Source organism: Coenobita brevimanus, chromosome 88 (assembly GCF_032717465.1).
Source record: "Coenobita brevimanus isolate Jiangsu-jjx chromosome 88, ASM3271746v2, whole genome shotgun sequence".
Taxonomy (NCBI): domain Eukaryota; kingdom Metazoa; phylum Arthropoda; class Malacostraca; order Decapoda; family Coenobitidae; genus Coenobita; species Coenobita brevimanus.
In genome coordinates, this window is record NC_137041.1 from 32,092,942 (window position 1) to 32,115,015 (window position 22,074).

At 43.3% G+C, this 22,074-nt stretch overlaps 1 protein-coding gene across 1 annotated transcript in view; it reads right to left on the minus strand.

Moving 5' to 3' along the window:
* The window catches only part of LOC145411251 (acyl-coenzyme A synthetase ACSM3, mitochondrial-like), a 67,780-nt gene that overhangs the window by 17,941 nt on the left and 27,765 nt on the right, over positions 1-22,074 (minus strand). The window contains exons 5-6 of the mRNA XM_080281319.1: positions 4,461-4,662; positions 3,814-3,932 (exon numbers count right to left, since the gene is read on the minus strand). Coding sequence (XP_080137445.1) covers positions 3,814-3,932; positions 4,461-4,662 — 321 coding nt within the window. The remainder of the gene's footprint in view (positions 1-3,813; positions 3,933-4,460; positions 4,663-22,074) is intronic.

Sequence of the window (22,074 nt, forward strand, 5' to 3'; positions counted from 1 at the left end):
TTGCACCAAACCCATGGCATCTCCATCACTCCCTTGGGGATGGTGAGACTGTGGAGTTTTGTCTCTTTGGAACTCCCAAGGGACCTGAGGCTCGGGACGTTATTGAGCCAGAAGGTGTGGCCGTGCAGAGTTTTGCCCATGCTCAGTGACGTCTCACGGCCTGGGTACGCCAGGCCAGGGGTTCTGAGAGTCCTGGGGAAACAAGCACTATCATAGAAATGTGCATCGCAACAGTGAGGGCTTTTTATGGGGGATGACAAAGGGACTATGTTCGTTCTTCTCCCTATGATCTTTGAGGAGAACAGACTACCTCACCTCGTCATACCCGAGTGCTTCACCCGCGATGTGCCTTCTGCACCTCGTGGTAGGAAGCATTGGATCCAGCTGCATTAGCCTTCCACCCCCTGCACAACACCACAGAAGCTGCTGTGTCTGGATGCTCCCCTCAACTGGAGGATTGCTTCTTCGATCACCGACCCAGGTCCGACTCAGACTGCTGCTGACGTTCATCACCTGCCGTCAGTGACCAAGGAGGGGTGGGATTCTTCTGACTCCGTCTCCATGGCTGATGATGCGTCAACTGGCTCCTCGGCCTAGGAGAAGATCATTGAGTCCTCCCCTTCTCCGGCAGAGGAGGGCAGCTCATCTCGCCCTCCTATCGTGGATCACAGGTATCAGCTGGACGTATCCCCCTACCATCACCTCCTGACACTTGATGCCCGCACCCGGTCGTACCAGCTCTGAGTCTCGACCTACTCCAACTTGTACAATTTTCTCCCGGCAGCTGACTTGGGTGAGGGGATTCAGCCTCTTACGACTGTCAGATCAGAAGAGGTGCATCTAGCTGATCTTTGTGCATTCTATCATACGCTGCCTCCTCGCTTGGCTCCCTAGACTGGTCATCTAGCTCGATGCCTGTGATATGATGTTTAATTTTACTCTGGTTATCTTAGTTGGCCCAATGTCCCTAAGTGGATGATGGCCATAAAGCCTTTACAGAAGAAGATGGATACTGTGATTTAGATGTGCTGGCTGATGAGAAATGGGTGTGATGTGTTATGAATATAATGAGAGTTAATAAAGGGCTTACAGCAGTGAAAACAATGTTTGATAAACTCATGTATTCAGTTATACTGGTGCATGTTCCATAGGTTGGCTTGGATGATGTAGAAAAAGAGAGATTCTGGAATGACTTGATACTTGTGGTTGGTGGTAAGGGGGATGATGAAACTGTAGTTTTGTGGGGGTATTTAAATGGTCGTGTGCATGAGGCAGCACAAGGACATGAATGGTTACATGTGGTTTGTGCATATGGTGCGAGGAATGTGGAAAAGGAAAGGATACTCGAATTTGGGGAGGAAATGAACCTGACAGTGTGCAACATACATTTTAGGAAAAGAGAGAGTATACTGATTACATAAGAGTCTGAGGGAAACAGTAGCCAGATTGACTATTTGCTGGTCAGGAGGGCTGATAGGAGGTTGTTGAAGAATAAAGTTATAGGGAGTGAAGAGTGAGAGTAGCTACACAAATTACTGATATTTGACATGGTGCTTAAGGAACAGGTGATGAACAGGACGACCTATATACCCAGGAGGAAAATCCTTCTACAGAGAGATGAGTCGAGTGGTGGCTGAGTAGGCAGCTGTTGATCAGCGTGTTAATGTGCAGTACATAACTCTCACGAACAATCCCTTGAGAGTTACTGATTCAGTGTGTGAAAGAACAAGGGGCCCTCCAAGACACAGGATAATATGGTTGTGGGATGAGGGTGTAGAAGCCGCAGTCAACGAAAAAAGAAGGCTTTTCTGGGAATGGAGAAGGAGTAGTAACAGACAGGAATACTTGGCTGCCATGCAAAGGGCTAAAAAGGAGGTATACAGGGCAAAAATTTGAGTCTCATTGACTTTTACAGGATATCCTAAATAGTACTGAATGGACGAATATAGTATTTAAGGTGCCAAATAAGACGAAGAGGGAAAATAGAGATATAGGTGAGCAGTGTGTGAATAATAATGAAGGAAAGGTAGTGATGGGCAGACAGGATATTAAAGACCAGTGGAGAGGAGTTTGGCTGGAACAGGGAAGGTTTGGAGTCGGTAAGTATATTGTGTGGCCCTGGGCCTTTGATTGATGCTATTACAGACAGCAAGGCAACAGGCAAGAAACAGTTGGGGAAAGCAGCAGGTGAGTCTGGGTTGACAGCTGAAATGTTGAAAGACTGAGAAGATAAAGAAGTGGTTTTAGATACTGATTAGATAAATATGATTATATACAAGAGTGTTGTCCCAGATGACCGGCTGAAGAGTGTGGCTGTAAATGTGTACAAGGGGAAGGGCGACGTCCTGGAGAGAGGAGATTATTGAGGTATAAAACTTTTGGACCAGATAGTAAAGGTAATTGAGAGAGAGTCATAAAAGGTATGATATGGGAAATAGTGAACATTCACGAGATGCAGTTTCGGTTAATGCCAGGCAAAGGGACCACAGATGTCATATTTCCAACAGCTTCAGGAAAAATATAAAACAAAGAAAAGGGAGCTGTATATACTTTGTTTTTGATGATTTGGGGAAGGTTCTTGACAGAGTCCCTTGGTGGATTGTGAAGTGGGTAACCAGAAAGCTTGGGACCGAAAAGTGGTTTATCTGAGTGGCTATGGCTATGTATGTTGGTGCTCGCACCCAGATGTGAGTGAATTGATATTTGAGCGATTAGTTTCCCGTGAATACTGACATGCAGTCTTAAGCCACTTACTGTTTATCATGGTGCCTGAAACTCTCTCACGTGACATCGGAAATGAACCTTCATCAGAGATGCTGTATGCTGGTGACTTCATGTTGATTGCAGAAAATGAAAAGGAAGTGGAGGAAAGATTTAGGTACTGGAGGGACGGAATGGGGTACAAGAGTTTGAGAGAAAAAACGGAAAAAAAATGTGATGATATAATACGGCTGGTGGCAGTACGGTCAATGCTGACGGAATGTGGGCATGTGCATTTTGCCACAAGGGTGTGGGAGGTAGCTCCATCTTGTGCAGTGTTTGTGATAAGTGGATGCCAAAGACATGTGGTATTAGAGACTGACTGCGAGAAATGCTGATTTAGTGTATCCAGTGCGCCGGGGAGAACATGTACAGATTGTCAAGTGTGGCAAGATTGATATTGTTTGAAAGCCTCTTGAGTGTGTGGAAGAGTTGTGTTATTTGGGGAACATCTTAGATGCTGAAGGTTAGGCTGGAGCCAGCTCTGTGGCTAAGGAAAGGAGTAACTGGAGGAAGTTCGGGGAGCTGCTGTCTCTCCTGAGACTCAGAGGGCTCTTCCTCCGTGCTAAGGGATCTCTGCATGTGGCATGTGTTAGTGTAGTGCTGTATCGTAATAAGACCTGTGTCCTGGACTCCCTGCCTGGGTATACTGACACCATTGCAACGTTTCCCTAACAACTAGCATTGTAGGCTGGCTAAAGTTACCTCAATACAAAACATCAGAACCCACCCTAGCTCTCTCTGCCTGCATCTAACGACTATTCCGTAAAGCAGAAAGTACACAAGATTGTTCAAAAATAGCACTGACTGAGTGATTTCGTGTGTTTTGCAGGAACGGTTCAATCGATGTAATCAATGTCTAACCTGCATCATCTACTCCGTTTCTATCTCCCACGACCCATTATCACTCTTCATAATGTGTGATTTTTCCCTTCACTGATTACATGGTTCATTAATAGTTTCGTGAAGCAGCCCACACCAACACACTGAGCCATCCCCGCAGCACCTACCCAGAGCGCTATATATCCAAGTGCGACGGGGCTGCGTACTTACCACCAGTCTGTATCCCGGTGCCGACTTGCCCATGGACCCAGGTCGAATCTTCATGCCTCGACACACACCCGCCAGAAGGGTCGACTCGCTCTGGCCATACCCTTCATAGATCTGCAAACCTGCCGTGGCGGTGAGAGGATCATCATCATCATCATCATCATCATCATACTTCTCCTCCTCCTCCTCATCATCATCATCATCATCATCATCATCACCGTCATCATCATCATTCTACTTCTACTCTTCCTCCTCCTCATCATCATCATAATCATCATTCTACTTTTACTCCTCCTCCTGGTCATCATCATCATCATCATCATCATCATCATCATCATTCTACTTCTACTCCTCCTCCTGGTCATTATCATCATCATCAACATCATTACCATCATCATCATCATCATTATCATCACCCTACTTCTCATCCTCCACGTCATCATCACTATCATAATCATCAGTATCATCATCATCCAGATCCTTTTTCCCACCTACTGATTTGCAGAGAGTTAGTACAGAGTTTAGTGATTAGTAACACCCCACCCTCATTTTTTCTACGCCTTCTGGGAATATGGGATTATATGGTTATCACCCAGCAGTAACTGGTTTCCTGGCTTATATTCACACACACACACACACACACACACTACCTGTGTTTTGGGTCCAGACTTGCATGACCTCCGGGTTGAGAGGCTCTCCGGCACTAACACAGTGTCGTAGAGCACGGAAGGGTAGGTGACCAAACTCACGGCACTGTACCAATGCACGGTAGGCAGTGGGAGGAGCGCACATCACAGAAACTGGATGCTGATGTAGGGTGCGCAATACTTCGTCCCCGTCAAACCGGGGCATCTGTGAGGAAAGTTTGTATTATTATTATTATTATCATTATTATTATTATTAATTTATTTATTTATTTTTATTATAATAATAATAATTATTATTATTATTATTATTATTCGGAGTTAACGGGATCACTCTTGTACTATAAATACTAGGTTGTATCTGTATGAAACTCTATGAGCCACGTTCAGGTGAAACGACTATAGTATGGCTGACAAACTGGTTAACTAGAGCACCCTTACCTCAAATTGATGCTTCAAATAACCAGTATTCTGATTAACCATGAAATGTACACTAAAATGGAGGTAAATATCAAGTTTTAGCTCATAATCATATACCGGTAGTTGTTTTTAGATGCGATAAGCGATGGAGCTGTAGTATCCTTCTTTACAAAGTATGAAACAGTTACTTGCAACAGGAAAGCTAAGGACTCATAGAAAAGACCCCCTTCTTATTCAATATTAAGCCAGTCAGTTGCGATACGGAATATTATATTTCAGAGACAAGATTTCTTTCCTTATTTACTAATTATTAAACCAATCAACCGTTGCATATAATATACAACAGAAGAGATCTCCCTCAGTATTTAATAAATAATAATCAAGTCTGTTGTGATACATCACAGAAAAGATATATTTATTTTTTTACTAAGTATTAACCCAATCAATTGTTGTACATAATATGTAAAAGAAGAGATCTCCTCCCTTATTTACTTGGCATTAATCCAACGAATTGTGATATATGATTTAGAAAATAGTTTTCTTAATAAATATTAACCTAATCAACTGTCACATCATATGCCAAAAAAAAAAAAAAAAAAAAATCTTGTTCCTAATAGGTATTAACCCAACCAACAGTCACATAAAATTCAGAGAAGAGATCTCCTTCCTGACTTAACAAGTATTGTGAGATATGTCATAGGAAAGATCTCATTTATGTAGCAACTACTGTAACACTACTCAGAGAAAAGATCCCCTTCCTTATCTACTAAGTATTAACCTACTCAACTGTGTCCTAAGAAATAGTAATGATATTAATTATTTACTAAGTATTAATGCAATAAATTCCTTAATTTTCCTGTAACAGATTATAGAAAACATATCCTTCCATACTTACTAAGCACAATATTAACCCAATCAATTGTGATAAGTCATGGAAAAGGTCTTCCTTATTTACTATTTAAATTATAGGCAACAGAAATCCAGAGGTCCTAGAAGATTAGTTTCGTTTCGTTTGTAAAGGCTCCAGCATGCTTGCATCTGTCGGCCTTGGTCACTTAATGGGGGCCCTTCAAGCTGCTCGAGCTCTGGCAGCCGCTCATTTCAGTCCCTCATCCCTAAGGCCACACTGTGAGACCTCGTGCTAGGTCTTTTTCGGTCTACCTGTCACAACCCTACCCCCAACGTTAACACTTTTCACTTTCTGCACCCAACTGTCACTCTCCATCCTCCCCACATGCCCAAACCATCCTAATCTACCTCTCCTCATCACAACAACAATATATTTCCAGCCCCATCCTTCCTTTTAACTACCCCATCGCAAACTTAGCTCCCCTAGGTCTTGCATTCAAGGACGCACTGTGCATCCTCCCAATCACTGTCATTTCTGTATGTTTGAGCCTGCATATATCCTCTTCGTTTACCGCACAGGTCTCACTGCCATACAGCATTACACTCCTAACACATGCCACATACAAAGATCCCTTAGCATGGAGGGAGAACTCTCTCAATGTCAACAGAGGCAATAGCTCCCTCAACTTCCTTCAACCACTCCTCACTCTAGGCACACAAGTAACTCCAGCCCCACCTCCAACACATAACGTATCTCCCATCTAACAAAACTCTTCCATACACTCAAGGGATTCACTAGTAACATCCTTTCATGCCTGTCAATCTCTACCTGTATATGCTCACCCCGACACACCGCACACATGAAATCAGAATTATCTCGCGGTCTACCTTTAAAACCACTACAGCTCTTATGCACCCACTTATCACAAATACTGCACAAGACGGAGTTACTTCTCACATCATTGTAGCAAACTGAACATGGCCACTCTCTCTTTGCTTGACAGTTCCGTCACCAGCCGTAGATAATATCACTTTGCTTTATCCACATTTACTCTCAGACCTTTGTGCTCCATTCCATCGCTACACTTCCTATATATTTCCTCTGCCTTCTTTAAGTTATCTGCAATCAGGACCATACTATCAGTATACGGTATCCAGTATCATCACTAACCGTAGATATCATCACTTTTATCTACATTTGCTCTCAAGCCTTTGTGCTCCACTCCCTATATATTTTCACAGCCTCCCTTTCATTCTCTGCAATCATCACCAAGCTATCAGTACACAGCATCTCGCATGGAAGCCCGTTTCTGAAGTCACGTGAAAGAGCTTCATGCACCATGACAAACAATAAGGGGCTCAAGACTGGCCCTTAACCCGAGGCATCCCATTGACGTATGGGTACGTCGCAACATTTTGTCACAGCTAGACCTGTCAATGTACTGGTATGTCGCGCAATTGCAAGGTTCATAATTTGCACAAATTTCAATTTTCGCGCGTGATTTTTGGTACGTGTACACAAGACACCTTCCTCTATTCCTCTACAAGATGCCAGGCAGGGACAATGCCTTATCCCGCATGACCTCCCCCCCCCCCCGCACACCACTGTCTCGGCAATTCACCTGTTACAAGTGACCTGGCTAATAAAGACATTCAGAGCCAGAGTGATTCCCCAATCGATGACAATGCGGAGGACAAAGTTTAGATAGCATTAGAGGAAGAAACAGTCAGAAATGATGATCAGGTAATGTCATCAAAAAAGGTCAGGTATGTTGATGTGTTAGTGAGTGAAACAATGTTTATATTGCCTATATTACTGTTTGAAAACTAATATACTCTCGTACTACATATAAATTCGTACCAAATGAATAAATAAATACCGTTTATGAGTGGAGTGGAATAGTTACCCTCCCATATAACTCGTTTTCTTTGGAGCCTGCCTGACAGAAAACAGAGTAAGGTAAGGAGGTACTGCAACCTGTACCGAGTATTTTAAACCTCAGGTGAGCTATTTCTCTACGAATTTTCGATGTTTCTCACGAAAAGCGGAGGTTCGAGCCAAAAAAAAAAAATCCAAAATTTGTCGGGACTTGGGGGGGTCAGTGGTGGGAAAATCGGTCGGGACGTGACGGGTTAATGTACGCCAACATTTATGGAAAACTCGTCACTCAAATTTCCATTCACTCTCACCTGGGGGCAAGCATCCATATAGTATACATAGCCATAACCACTCTAACCAGCCATTCTTTGATCCTGTGCTATCTTCAATCCATAGAACTAAATCAGCTGAGGGGAGTGAGGCACACCTGCTAAGTCTGTATTTCTCAACTCCTCTGCAGAGGGTACGAATCTAAAAAACAACAGTCCTTTAGGGCTCATGTATACCAAATGCTACACTGAACACATTATATAATAAATATTACCGCAGTAACATAATAGAAATTAATAATGAAGTCAATATATGGCTTAGTTAATTTGATAATTACTTGTACTACACATCCCCCCCTCCTCTTTTTTTTTTTTTTTACTTGCATCTACTGTAAAAATGCTTAACTTCCTTAAAGAATAAAAAAATGGATATATACACACTTCCAGGTGTATAAATGAATCAAGCATCAATGTATTAGGCCAGTAAACAATATAATGAATCCACAAATAGTACAGTGACTGAAGAACAATCCAGTACTGATTCTCCTCACAGTTCATTACTGGGAAGTTTTAAATAAATACAGACTGTTCAAAGAAATAAGAGCCCCTTGTAATGAAAATATAAATCAATTACAGAACAGTATTCTTAATCATTATTCAATAAGATGGAAACAAAGTGTAGTCATCCAAATATTTAGGGGGTTTTGTTTGCCTTTGTGGCTATCTCCTGAGCTTAACTGCCTGTTCATCAGGATAAAGTCTAGCCTTAAATGGGGAACTAGGAGGCTCTTCCAGAACCTCAGATACTACACGACTTGCTCCTTCACATCAACCTGGGTGTATACAGGTACATCAGTCTCAACTGTAGACACCTCTAGAGGCACATGAGGTCTGTTACTGGATTGTGAATCAGTAGATTCATTCTCTGCTACCATATGTCTTCAGGGACATTTTCATCAGGAACTCTTTCAGGACATTTCAGCAACTGGTCTATATGTTTTTTCCCCACATAGCCATCTTGAACTTTAACCAAGTAATGCCTTTCTCCAGGCACCTTTTCACCTGTCCTTCTAACCATTTGGCACCCCTGTAATTTCTGACCTGCACATTATCTCCCACTTTCAATACTCGACAGCCATGCAAAACAGCTCTGTTTTCCATAGACTTTTGCTCTGCTTCAATTTTCTTTGTAACTGCGGGAAATATTAAATCCAAACAACTGCGCTGTTTCTTCCCATCAGCAACTCGGAAGGAGAGTCAGGTTGGTAGCATGTGAGGTGAGGCAATATGAAAACAAGTACCTCTGTAGGATGATCTCTGGATCTTGTCCTTGTCATTCTGCTTGATGCAATGCTGACTTCAGGACCTTAGCCATCCTCTCTGCTTAACTGTTTGCAGATGGCTTATACACTGATGATGTGCGGTGCAAGATCCCATTGGTTGAGCAGAAATCAGCAAACTCCCTGGAAGTGAATTGTAGTCCGCTATCTGTAACTAGAATTTCTGGTAAGTAATGTCTTCTAAAAATTTCATGAAGAACCCTTTCACTAATATCTGCAGTCGTACTCTTCATGTGAACTACTTCAGGATACTTGGTATAGACATCCACAAGCACAAAAAAAAAAATTTCGCCGAGATTGGACGAGCAAAGTCAGCATGCAGTTTTGCACCATTGATTATTTATCCATATTTGGCCACCATATGTAGGACCTTGCCACTGCATTCATTCTTGTCATGCCTTGGCATGTTTCATGTAGTTCTTGAAGGATGTCGCTTGCAATGCAGAGGGAACTGTGACACGAAATCCCCACAAAACACAATCTTGTTTGATGCTAATTTTATCCCCCCGTTGTACGAAGGCTGTAACCTGGAATCACACTCATCCAAACTAGGCAATCCACATTGAGCATATATGGACAACACTGGATCTACTGCAGTTTTCTTCTGGATCATCTGGTGTGTGACTGTTATAAGTACATCTGGTTCAAAGTAGCAACTGGTAGCCTCACTGTCACAGTCCACCTTTGTAGTTAAGGGAACTCTTGACATGCTATCTGTGTCAACGTGAGCCAAAGTGTTCTGTATTCAATCATGTAGTTGTACGTAGCTAGTTTCTGGGTCCATCTTTGCAGTCGAGCGGATGCATGGAGCGGAACTGGTTTTTCAGGACTGAGCAAATAAACCAAAGGACGGTGGTCTGTGATCAAGTTGAACTGGTGGCCATAGAGGAACTGTCTGTACTTTTGAATATTATATACAATACTCAAAGGCTTCTTTCTCTGAGAATAATTTTTCTGGACATCATTTAGTGCACATGAAGTGAAAGTAACTAGCCGATAATATCCATCAATTACATGGAACAATTCAGCACCGATCCCATAGGAAGAAGCATCACATTAAAGGAACAATGGCAAAGGGCCATCATAGTGCACCAGAGTATCTGACTGTAACAGTTACACTTTTGCCTTTGAGAATGCTTCATCCTCTATCTTGGTCCAAGACCAAAGAACACCCTTCTTTAGCAGCCTATTTAGAGGAGCAAGTATAGTGGAATGATTTCTAAGGAATCTGGAATAGAACATTATCAGGCCTCGGAAGGATTTTAAAGCTGTCACATCTTTGGGGCAGGAAGCTTGACTTATAGCCAGGAGTTTATCTTCAGTGGGGTGAAGCCTCTCTGCATCTACCCTGTGACCATGGTATGTGACAGAACTTTGCTCAGATTTGCATTTCTTCTTAATTTCAAACCAGACTCTTGCAGGCGTTTTAGAACACTGCAGAGTATTCAAGTGATCCTTCTTGTCCTTTCCTGCAATGAGGATATCATCTAGGTAACCCTTGGAATGTCAGGAAGCATATAATTCATTATTTTTTTTTAATATAGCAGGGCCAGAGAGAATATCAAAAAGTAGTCTCTTGAACACAAAGTCCAATGTGGGTATTGATAGGTATTTACGAAACTCTGCTGCAATGGGAATCTGATGGTATGCTTGTGACATGGCCAACACACTACATACAGAACAGGCTCTTAATGCTGAAAGCAAGTCTTCAGTGTCTGGAATAGGGTGTTTTACTACATCTTCACATTTGTTGTGGGTCACACTGAAATCACCACATACTCTTACTTTATCTGAATCCTTCTTGCTTACGGACACAATGGGGGCAGCACCGAATGGCGCACATGAAACCCTCTCAATTACTCCATCACTCTTCAATTTCAGTGACTCATTCTGCACTCGGAACTGAAAAGCATAGGGAAGAAACCTAGCTTTTGTGAAATTTTGAGTTTCCTGATGCACTGAGCTGAACATCGGGATCATTATAACATCCTACTTCATCTTTAAACAGTTCAATGTACTTTTCCAGAATAGTGGGATGGTCTGAAACATTCTTAGACTGTTCAAAAACAACACATCTTTCCAGTCATGTACCAATTCACATAACCAGTTCCTTCCCAATCAAGCACAAGTACGCTTAAGGGTATTTACAATTGCTCCTCTTTATAATCAACTTCCATTTGTACCTCACCCAATGGTTTGAGACTTTCACCACTATACGTAAGGAGATGTACAGTCTCGGACATATCAAAGAGAAACACCTCATCCACCAGAGAGGTGATGTAATGCTCTCCACATCTGGCAACACTGATGAGTATGGAACTTCACCAGGTTTCGTTCGGCCGCAGAACAACCTGAACACGGTGGTCATTGCCACTGTGCGCAGTTATTGGTGGTAATGTAATATGTAAGCAATGTTCCGCCAGAAAATATACAGATAATAGCATGTCATGATTATGGTAAGTTTTTAAATATATATCACACAACACACATTATTTCAGTTATTATGAATTACACAGATTTCTTGAGTGGTTTAGTTTCGAATCATGAACCATGCAACAGTTAACAATTCATCAAATAAGTCATAGTTATCAGCTTCCCCACAACTATCAATAAGCAGAAAACTACTGTGACGCCCCTCCTTCCTATTGCAGACCTTTGAAATCGAAGCAAGTTCACTACGTACAGGAGGCGGCCCCACAGGAGACGGCAGAGTCAAAGGAGTACAAAGGAAAGCAAACAGCAATAGACCTGGCTGGATGAATCACTCTTGCGTGATAATCAAAGACGGTGAATAAAACCCACACTTGTAGACGAAGAATATAATTACCAAACAGTTTCGGTGGACACTGCCACCATCTTCAGTGGTCAAGATTACCAAAGACCCATAAAGCTAATATTCCACTGCGTCCCATAATTTCACAGTGTGGGTGTTTTACGTATAAGTTATCTCAGTTTCTTGCCAATAAATTAGCCCCTGTAGTAGGTACAGTATCCCCAGCACACGTAAAGAACTCTTCGGATTTTATAGAGAAAATTAAATCACTTGACTTTTTCTCCGGTAAAATGGTTAGCTTCGATGTTGATTCATTGTTTACCAAAGTTCCCATTAATGATGTTTTGGAATTTCTAGCTAACAAATTGCCAGAATGTGATATTGACTTAGGTATGCCAGCTGACAGTTTCATAGAACTTGTAAAATTATGTGTGACTTCGAATGCTTTTTCATTTAACAACAACTTCTACAGGCAACGTTTTGGTATGGGTATGGGTTCTCCATTGTCACCCATTTTAAGCAGTTTATATATGGAGTATTATGAAACGGAACTACTGCCACGAGTTTCTCCCCCTCAACTCATTTGGTTTCGTTATGTTGACGACATATTTTCATTTTGGCCTTCAGCACTTGATAATTTTGACGAGTTTTTCACACACCTAAATAATCTTGCTCCCTCCATTAAATTTAAAGTTGAGTGGGAGAACGGGGGTGTTCTTCCCTTTCTTGATGTGCTGGTGATGAAGCAAAATCATTCACTTAGCTTTAAGGTGTATAGGAAACCAACCAGTTGCAACTTGTTCATTCATTATTTTTCGTATCATCATTCTGCCACAAAATTGTCTGTTATCTCATCAATGTTCCTTAAAGCCCTTAGAATATGCAGTCCAGAACATATACAAGAAGAAAACAATCTCATTTGGGAAATCTTCCAAAACTTAAGGTATCCCAAATGGTTCATTAAACAAGCATACCTCCGCGCTAGGCGATCTTACTACGTACCTAAAGAACCCACCACAGAAAAGAAACGTTTCCTCACTTTGCCTTATGTTGCAGACTTGAATATGTTAAAGTTAATAGGTTACAGTAGTGATGTAAATATAGCATTTAGGTATACCTCCACCATCAGAGCAATGTTAGTAAAGAACAAATGTACAACATATTCAGAAGTTGGCATATATAAAATTCCTTGCAAAGATTGTGAACTAGTTTACATAGGAGAAACAGGTCGTAGTTTGGAAACACGGATTAAGGAACACAAGTATGCCATAAGAACATGTAATTTAAATAATGCAATATTTAACCATGTTTGTGAAGCCAACCACAGAATTGACTGGCAAGGTAGCCATCTATTGTATAGAAGTCATGACTTTCGGAAACGAAAGATTATTGAAGCCATGTGTATCCAGAAATACGAGAATTTCAACCTTAGTGAAGGTATGTACAAGCTAGATCCAATAATGAGGTCCCTAGTGGAAATGTCCCTTCCTGCTAAGACACAGGTAGGGTCAGATAGGAATTACACCTGACCTGCCCGGTAATGTCCCCCCTGGGGTTTATCCCCGCTTACAATCTACCCCACCCCACCTTTACCCCCCCTTCCACACACACACACGCATAAAAAGGAACTCTTGTATAGTCAATATGTCATTCCCTCTCACTATCTTGACCACTGAAGATGGTGGCAGTGTCCACCGAAACTGTTTGGTAATTATATTCTTCGTCTACAAGTGTGGGTTTTATTCAGCAATAGACCTGTTGGTTCTTCGCAGTTGTTTGGTACAGGGAAGGTTATATAACAAAACTATTCTATCAGTTAAAGGCAAGGTATGAGGCAGGAAGTCTCCCCCCCCCCCACCAACTAAACCCTCCAGCCGATGTCAACAGGAAATAACGAGGACTACTATGCAGCACAGAAAAGCTGTTTTGGAAATTTCATAGGAAAGAGGGAAAGGAATCTTATTTTACAAAATCTACCCGAAAAGGAAAATAATACTGTCAACAATATTTATCGATGTTCTATGGTTGTACCCTCTAGGCTCTGAAAATGGGGGGGGGGGGGGGTTAAATATACAACAACTGTATTACTCTGGAGTGAACATACTTAGTTGGGGAATTGAAAACAGATACTTACCTAAGTAATTTTTGAAGGTTAGTACTGTATCATAGTTTACTACATTGTTCCATTATATTTACAACTCTGCTAAAGAAGAAATGCTTAGCTTCATGTGACTGAAATTGTATGTCCATATTTTTGCGCATATTACCTGTATAATTTGAGTGATCTACTGTGAAATATTTATCAATAGCCATATTATCGAGTCCTTTGAATATTACGAATACTTGAATTAATTCTCCTCGTAACCTTCGTTTACTAAAGGTAAAGAGATTCAGAGCTTAAAAGTCCCTCGTGTGGTTTATTTCTCAGTCTATGTATCATCTTTGTCACCCTTCATTGCACTCTCTCAAGTTTATTTATTTTTGTTTTATTTTTTTTTTCCTAAAATGGCTACAGGACTGGACACAATACTCTAAGTGTGGGCATACTAAAGAATTATACAAGGTGAGGATGACAGTTTCTTATTTGTGTTCCAATACACCAGGCCCGATGGGTGGACGGAGTGGTGGGGTGGACAAGGCAGGTGGGGTGAGGGACCTAGGCGACAGGAAGAGAGGGGTGGATGAGGAAGAGGACAGTAGTGGTTGAACTGGTGGCTAGAGGAGAGTGGTGATGGGGTAGGGGACAGTAGACTTTGGTAGACGACAGGAGCTACAGTGTAAGGGATAGATTACAAGGTGATGACTGGGCCAAATCATTGTTTCGTGGAGAATGTGGAATTTTACAGTCAGACCATGAAACGTTATGTTGACGTTGCCACGTGTTGTAAGTGATCATCATGGTTTGTAACAATTCACTACACACTTTCCATTGGGTGGCTCAGTACCCCTGTTTTATGAGTATGGTGACTATTAGTTAATGTGCAGATACATGACACATCCCTACAATTTGTCAGATGTAACAGCTGTTGTAACTGGGAATTACTGCCGTTTATAGTGACTGGGAATTACTCTTGTAGCCTATTAAGTAGCATCATCATGGATGACGACTGATATCACAGAGTAGGGATAAGCCTATGTAGGTGTTTTCTTTATCACCAGTGAATAAGAACAGTCTGAGAGTAATGATGGTCCCTACGGTTCTCATTAATATCTGCATGGCACCAGTATAAAATAATGGTGGATTTACTTAACCCAAGTTTACAGTATGTTGCCGTTTTCTGTATGCCGTGTTTGGCTGTTGATTTTACACACTGCCAGTAGTTATTAGTAATAATTATGTTCATTTTAAGCAACTGTCATATGCCCCAAGCATTCCTTTACAAATTTTCGAGCCAATAAATGTGGAACAAACTTGTAATGTCTGCAGTTATCCAGTCTGAGCGCATGTATATCACATCGTGTATGCCATTAGTTACGGAAATCGCTTGCATTAAATGCAAACACATTTTATCTGCAGTGTGCTTTGTTATGCGAAACAACTGAGTAGCTTCATACTCTATGAAACTGATAGGATAAAGAAAATACGAGGATCATTGCCCTGATCATGGAGAACAACTGCTGAGCCACCCATCTAAGCACTGTCCGAAGATGGTGCTGTTGCCCTGGCTGAGTAACGGTGTATATTGCAGTCCACTAAAGAAAGGTGAACCATTAAAGACAGGTGAACCACTGTCGCTGATGTATAAACAAGTGATCCGCTCTTCATGGTGTGGCAGTCATTAAGGCCATCTCCCCTCCCCATCAGTACCCATTTCTAAGTGCATGCAGTTGTCGGGAAGAGGAAGGGGTGAACATTGAACTGGATACTGAGGTTGTGAATCAGACTGTTTAACAATTACACGTCCGTCATACCAAGATTTACTCTATCAGTATAGGGTTAACAGTAATCCAACATAAAGATCATGTAAAACAGCTGGTGAGGCATCTCTCTACCCACCCATTAGTCCACCCCAGTTTCGCCACCTATGTCCTGGGACCCAGTCCATTCCCCCCACCCCCCTGGAAATCACGTTCGTCTTCACTCAACAACACAGTATCATCTGCAAACAACAGTACAGGTAGTTTCCAAACACTATCCTCTCTCACCAGGGCCACTCCAACATCCACTACCCTACCTTGTACCTCTTTTATTACCCCATCCATGTACAGATTGAACAACCATGGAGACATGACACATCCCTGTTTCAACCCAACTTTCAAAGAGAAAAATTCACTTAGTTCACCATCCACACGCACTGCAGCCTTCGCACCATCGCACATAATCTTCACAGCATTCAACAACTTCCCATCTACTCCATATATTCTTAACACTTTCCACAATCCTTGTCTATCCACCCTGTCATATGCTTTCTCCAAATCCATGAAAGCCGCATTATACGAAACGTGTGACACTACGGGATTTTTTAAAAGCTGAGTCTGACAGACTCAGGTGTACCTAAGTTGCAAGTGAAACTTTAGGTGTACCTGAGGAGGGATAATTGCATTTATCAAATCAGTAACTAATCCCACTTCTATATGTTATCTCCTGAGGCCTCCAGCATTTCAGCTGTCAACAGACATACCTGCTACCTTCTCCAACTGCATCTTGTCCATTACACTGTTCACAGCAGCAGCATCAATGCCAAGGGCTAAACACTGGATCTCTTGACAAATCTTCCTCGTTCCAGTCAAACTTCTCATTCTGCAATCGGTTATAATGCTCTCTCCAGGCGTTTTTAATACCCTCACTGTCCATTGCTATCTTTTCCTCACCATTCTTCACACACTACTCACCTAGGATATCCCTGTTTTCGTTTTTCATCTGATTTGTGACCTTAAATACCACATTCTGGTTTTCAGCGCTCCTTAGGTAATCCATTGACAGTTTTACCTTGTATACCTCCTTTCTAGCTCTACGTTTGGCAGCCAAATATTCTCTGTTACCACTCCTTTCCCATTCCCAGAAAAGACTTTTTCTCTCCTTAAGTTCAGCTTCGAAACCTTCATTCCACCACCATGTTACATTACGTCTTGGAGGGCCCCCTGTCCAGCCGCACTCTGAATCAGTAACTTTCACAAGATTGTTCTTAAGAGCTCTGTACTGTTTATTAACACTTCGGTTAACAGCTACCCGGTACCTCTTCAACCACAAGTCTACTCATTTCACTATAAAAGCCATCCCTCAACGCTTACACAACAGAACAGATTCAACCACTTTTACACTGCCATAAATATAGAGGAATAATTTAAAGAATGACAGGAATAATGTTTTGGGTTAAATCATTCATTTATTCATCATCTAATCCTGTGTTGCCCCATGGGGAGCATAAGAGCCCGGGACTAGGCAAGTTGGTCCTGACATTTAAGATGAGAGTGATCAGCCTCACTCATCCCTAAGCGGCATTACCTGACCAATAACCCCAACCACTCACTGGATGTAAACCTTCACTGGCTCAATCCGACTGGAGTGCTTTAATTACCCACTAAACCACCAGGCGCGATAATTTGGTTATATGGTTACCACCCAGCATAGTAAATGGTTTCTTGGTGTACAGGAAACCATTTGGCTTGTCACTCAGTGTAGAGTCACCAGTAGACAGAAGGAAGAGGAAAGAATGAAGGAAAGAAAGACAGAAGAGGAAGGAGGAAAAGAAAGAAGGAAGAAAAGAAATGACAGGAACCCGAGTGCAGCACTACCTCAAGTGAGTGGACGATGAGCACCCTCGCTTAGCAATTTTGGGTTATATGATAATAATAATGTGTAACCAGATGCAGATTGCACACAATGTTGACGTTTATGTGGGATTATCTTAACTTCTAGAATATTGTCAATACATATTTTATTTACATGCCGAATAGATAGAAAACATTTTCCACTTCATTAAGTACACACCGCACTTGAAAATACTGTTCAAGTAAAACAGACACAATATTTTCTTTGGGGGGATATGCTCAAGTGTGAGATGGTAAGAAAACATGTGTTATAGAACTGCATCAAGATAACCTGTCAACAGCTGCATTTTGTTCATGAGTTTTTTTTTTTTTTTTTTTGCTGTACCTGAGTAGGAATGAAAACAGATGCACGTTGACTGTTGTGACAAAAGGCAATCACAACTAATTATGTGTTTTTTTCTGACTATACTAACCACTGCACTATTAAGGTATCAAATAACTGTAAACTGTATTAGTCTTGATGTGCGCAATAAATGGGTGACGCCCACACATCTTCAATAATGGAAAAGAGATCCAGATTAAGATTCTCTAGGCAAAATTAAAGAAAACAAAATACACGTTAGTACTGGACTACCGGCAAAATAATTGGAACAAAGATAATGGGTTCCTGGGCATGTGTTTTGTCATCTACAGTACACATCTGCAGACCCATATGTGACCAATATAGCATTTGATGCTCTTGAATATGAAGCTGAATGTGGATAAAGAACTCTAAAAATGTACAAAGTGATCCAACCACAAAAACACCAGTTGAATGAATTGCTGTGCATTCAACTCAAGTGCCCATCACAGAAAAGGCCGACAATTCCGTACTGGCCCAGATCTTGGAATGGGCAGAGAATCCTGAACTGGCCCCCTCACTAAATGGAAAAGATGACCCTGAACCGGATCTGTTACTGGCGGTGGCAGAATACCCTGAACCGGACCCATCATTAGAGGGGGGCAGATGAACCCAAACCAGTGAGGGTAGATGACCACGAACAGGCCGTATCACCAGAGGGGGAAGATAACTCCAAACTGGCCCCATCACCAGAGGGAGCAGACAATTCTGAAATGACCCTGACACCAAAGGAGTCAAACGACCATGATCTGACCCGTCACCAAAGAGGCCAGACAACCATGAAAGGGTGAACTGGCCCCTTCAATGGGGAATGCAGATGAAGTCGATCAGGTCCCATCACCTAATGGGGCAGACAATCCAGAGCCGGCACTGTCATCAGAGGGGGCAGATGACCTTGAATCGGCCCCATCCCCAGAGGGGGCAGGTGACCAACAACTGGTCCTGTTGCCAGAGGGTCACACGACTCTGAATCACTTGCATTACCAAAGGGGTCAGATGATCATGAACCAGCCCCATTATCAAAGTTGGCAGACAATAATGAACCCATCCCATCACTGAGTGGGCAGTTGATCCTGAACTGGCCCCATCACCAAATGGCGCAGACGACCCTGAACCAGCCACGTGTTTTTTTTCTTAAGGAAAAGTAGGCCGACAACATCATCAACTCGCTTGGTGTAGTGCTGCCTATATCTTCCTTCACGTTTATCGTTTTTTTTTTCTGTCTGCCCACTTCTCTTCCTGTTTCTTCCATCTTTCCTGTCACTTTATATTACTCTTTTTTCTTTTTCTGGTAGTTTTACATTGAGTGACAAGTCAAATGGTTTCCTTTAAACTAGGAAACCATTTACAGTGCTGGGTGGTAACCATATAACAAACCCAGATGTGTTCCTTATGTGTCAACAAGTAGACTGGTGGATGATTAGTGCCCTTCCTCGTATGACAACTAACTCAAAGTCAAATGGCCACCTCTTATGGGATTTTGGCATCCGGCTATAGATAGATAGCCAGACAGACACTTAGACATCCAGTCATATTTGCAACATTGCAGCAAGTTCAGTGAGAAATTATTTGACAATGCTGCACCTTCGCTCAGGGGTAGATGAAACAATTTGGCTTATCAAACAAAAAAATCATCCAGAAGCCCGTGTCTTTACATTAAATCAACTTAAACCTAACTAATTAGGCTTAACCTCAATTACCATAATACCTTATTTTGTTTGGGGGATGACAAAGATGCGATGCTGCAGAGTACTGAGGCATTCATTCCAACATTGCCAACATGACTGGATAACCAAGAATACCAGAGACACAAACATTTGTGAACCAGATTTAGCAGCATGGGGTCAGACGATCTTGAGTCAGCCCTGTCACCAGGGGGTGCCAGACAACTCTTAACCGGCCTGCCAGCAAAGGAAGCAGATGACCCCAAACAGGTCCCATTACCAGAGGGAACTGATGACCCTGAACTGGCTCCGTCACCAGTGAGGACAGATGACTCCGAACCATCCCGCCACCAGAGGGGACAGGGCCCCGAACCACACACATCACTAGTGGGGTATACCACCCCAAACAGGCATGGTCATTGGAGGGTGGACAACCCCGAATAAATCAAGTTACAGGGAGGGGCAGACAAACCCGAACCAGCCCCATCACCAGAGGGCACAGAAGGCCCAGAACCAGCCCCATCACCAGAAGGAAAAGAAGACCCAGAACTGGTCCCATCACCAGAGGGGGCGGACGACTCTGAATCGTCTCCGCCACCAGACGGAGTAGACAACCCAAAACCAGCCCTGTCACCAGAGGGGACAGATCACCCCGAACCGGCCCAGTCATTGGAGGGGTAGACAACCCCAAACAAGCCCTGTCCCAAAAGGGGACAGATGGACCCAAACAGGCCCAATCACTGGAGGGAGTAGATGACCCAAAACAAGCCCCATTGTAGGAGGGGCCAGATGAATCTGAACAGGCCCCATCATCAGAAGAGTCAGACAACCCTGAACTGGCCCTCTCACCAGTGGGATCTGATGACCTCAAACCAGCCCCATCACCAGAGGGAACAATCAACCCCAAACTGGCCCTATCACCAGAAGGGTCAAATGACCTTGTACAGACCCCATCACCAGAGGGGAAAGATGACCTTGAACCCACCTTATCACCAAAGAAGACAGACAGCCCAGAACTGGCCCTGTCAGCAGAGAGAGCAGACAACTCCAAACCAGCCCCAACACCAGAGGGAGCAGATGACTCCGAACCAGCCCCGAAACCAAAAGGGGAACACGACCCTGAACTGGCCCTGACACTAAAGGAGGCTCATGACCCCAAACCACTCGTCATCAGCGGGGGCAGACGACACTGAATCGGCCCCATCAATAGTGGCACAGACAAAACCAAACAGGTCCTGACACCGAAGGGGGCAGATCGAACCAGTGCCGGCCCCATCCCCAGGGGGTGGAAAATGAGACCTCACCGGCCCTGTCACCAGAAAGGGGAAGATGACCCTAAACTGGCCCTGCGATCAAAGGAGGCAGATGATCCCAAACTGGCCCCGTCACCAGTAGGGGCAGATAATCATGAACCAGGCGGGTTGGACTACCCCAAGTCAGCACTGTTGCCAAAGAGGACAGACGACTGACCCTAACTGGCCCTGCCACCAGAGGGGGTAGATGACCCCAAACCGGCCCTGTCACCAGAGGTCAGACGACCAAGAACTGGCCCTGTCACCTGAGATCAGATGACCCCACACTGGCACCATCACCAGAGGGAACAGGCCATTCACCAGAGGGGGACAACAACCCTGAATTGGTATTTGCCCCTTCTCCAGAGGGGTCAGATGAACCAGAACTGGTCCCGTCACTGGAGGAAGAAGATACAGAACCAGTCCCATCACCAGATTGGGGAAGACAACACTAAACCGGGCTCATCCCCAGAGGAGGCAGATGATCCCAAATTGGCCTCCCTCACCACAGGATGTCCCTGAAGTCGTCCCATCATTACAGAGGTCAGACAACCCGAAACCAGCCCAGCTCGATCACCAGAGTTCAGACAAGCCATAACTGGGACCCAATATCAGAGGGGTTAGATGACCCCAAGTGAGCCCCATCACCTAAGGGGGAAGGTGGCCCCAAACTGGCCCTGTCTCCAGGTCAGATGACCCTGAACTGGCTCCTTTTCCAGGTCAGATGACCCCAAACTGGTCTTGCCACCAAAGGGGTCAGACAACCTTGAACCGGTCCTGTCACCAAATGGGTCAGACTAACCCGAACCGGCCACATCACCAGAGGGGGCAGATGACCCTGAACCGTTCCCGTCACCAGAGGGGTTCAGATGATCCATAAATGGGCCCATCATCACAGGGGTCAGACAACCCCAAGCTGGTCCCATCACCACAAGGGGCAGATGACCTCAACCAGCCCAGTAACTGATGAGGGCAGATGGCCCTGAACTGGTCCTATCACCAGAGGTCAGACAACCCTGAAC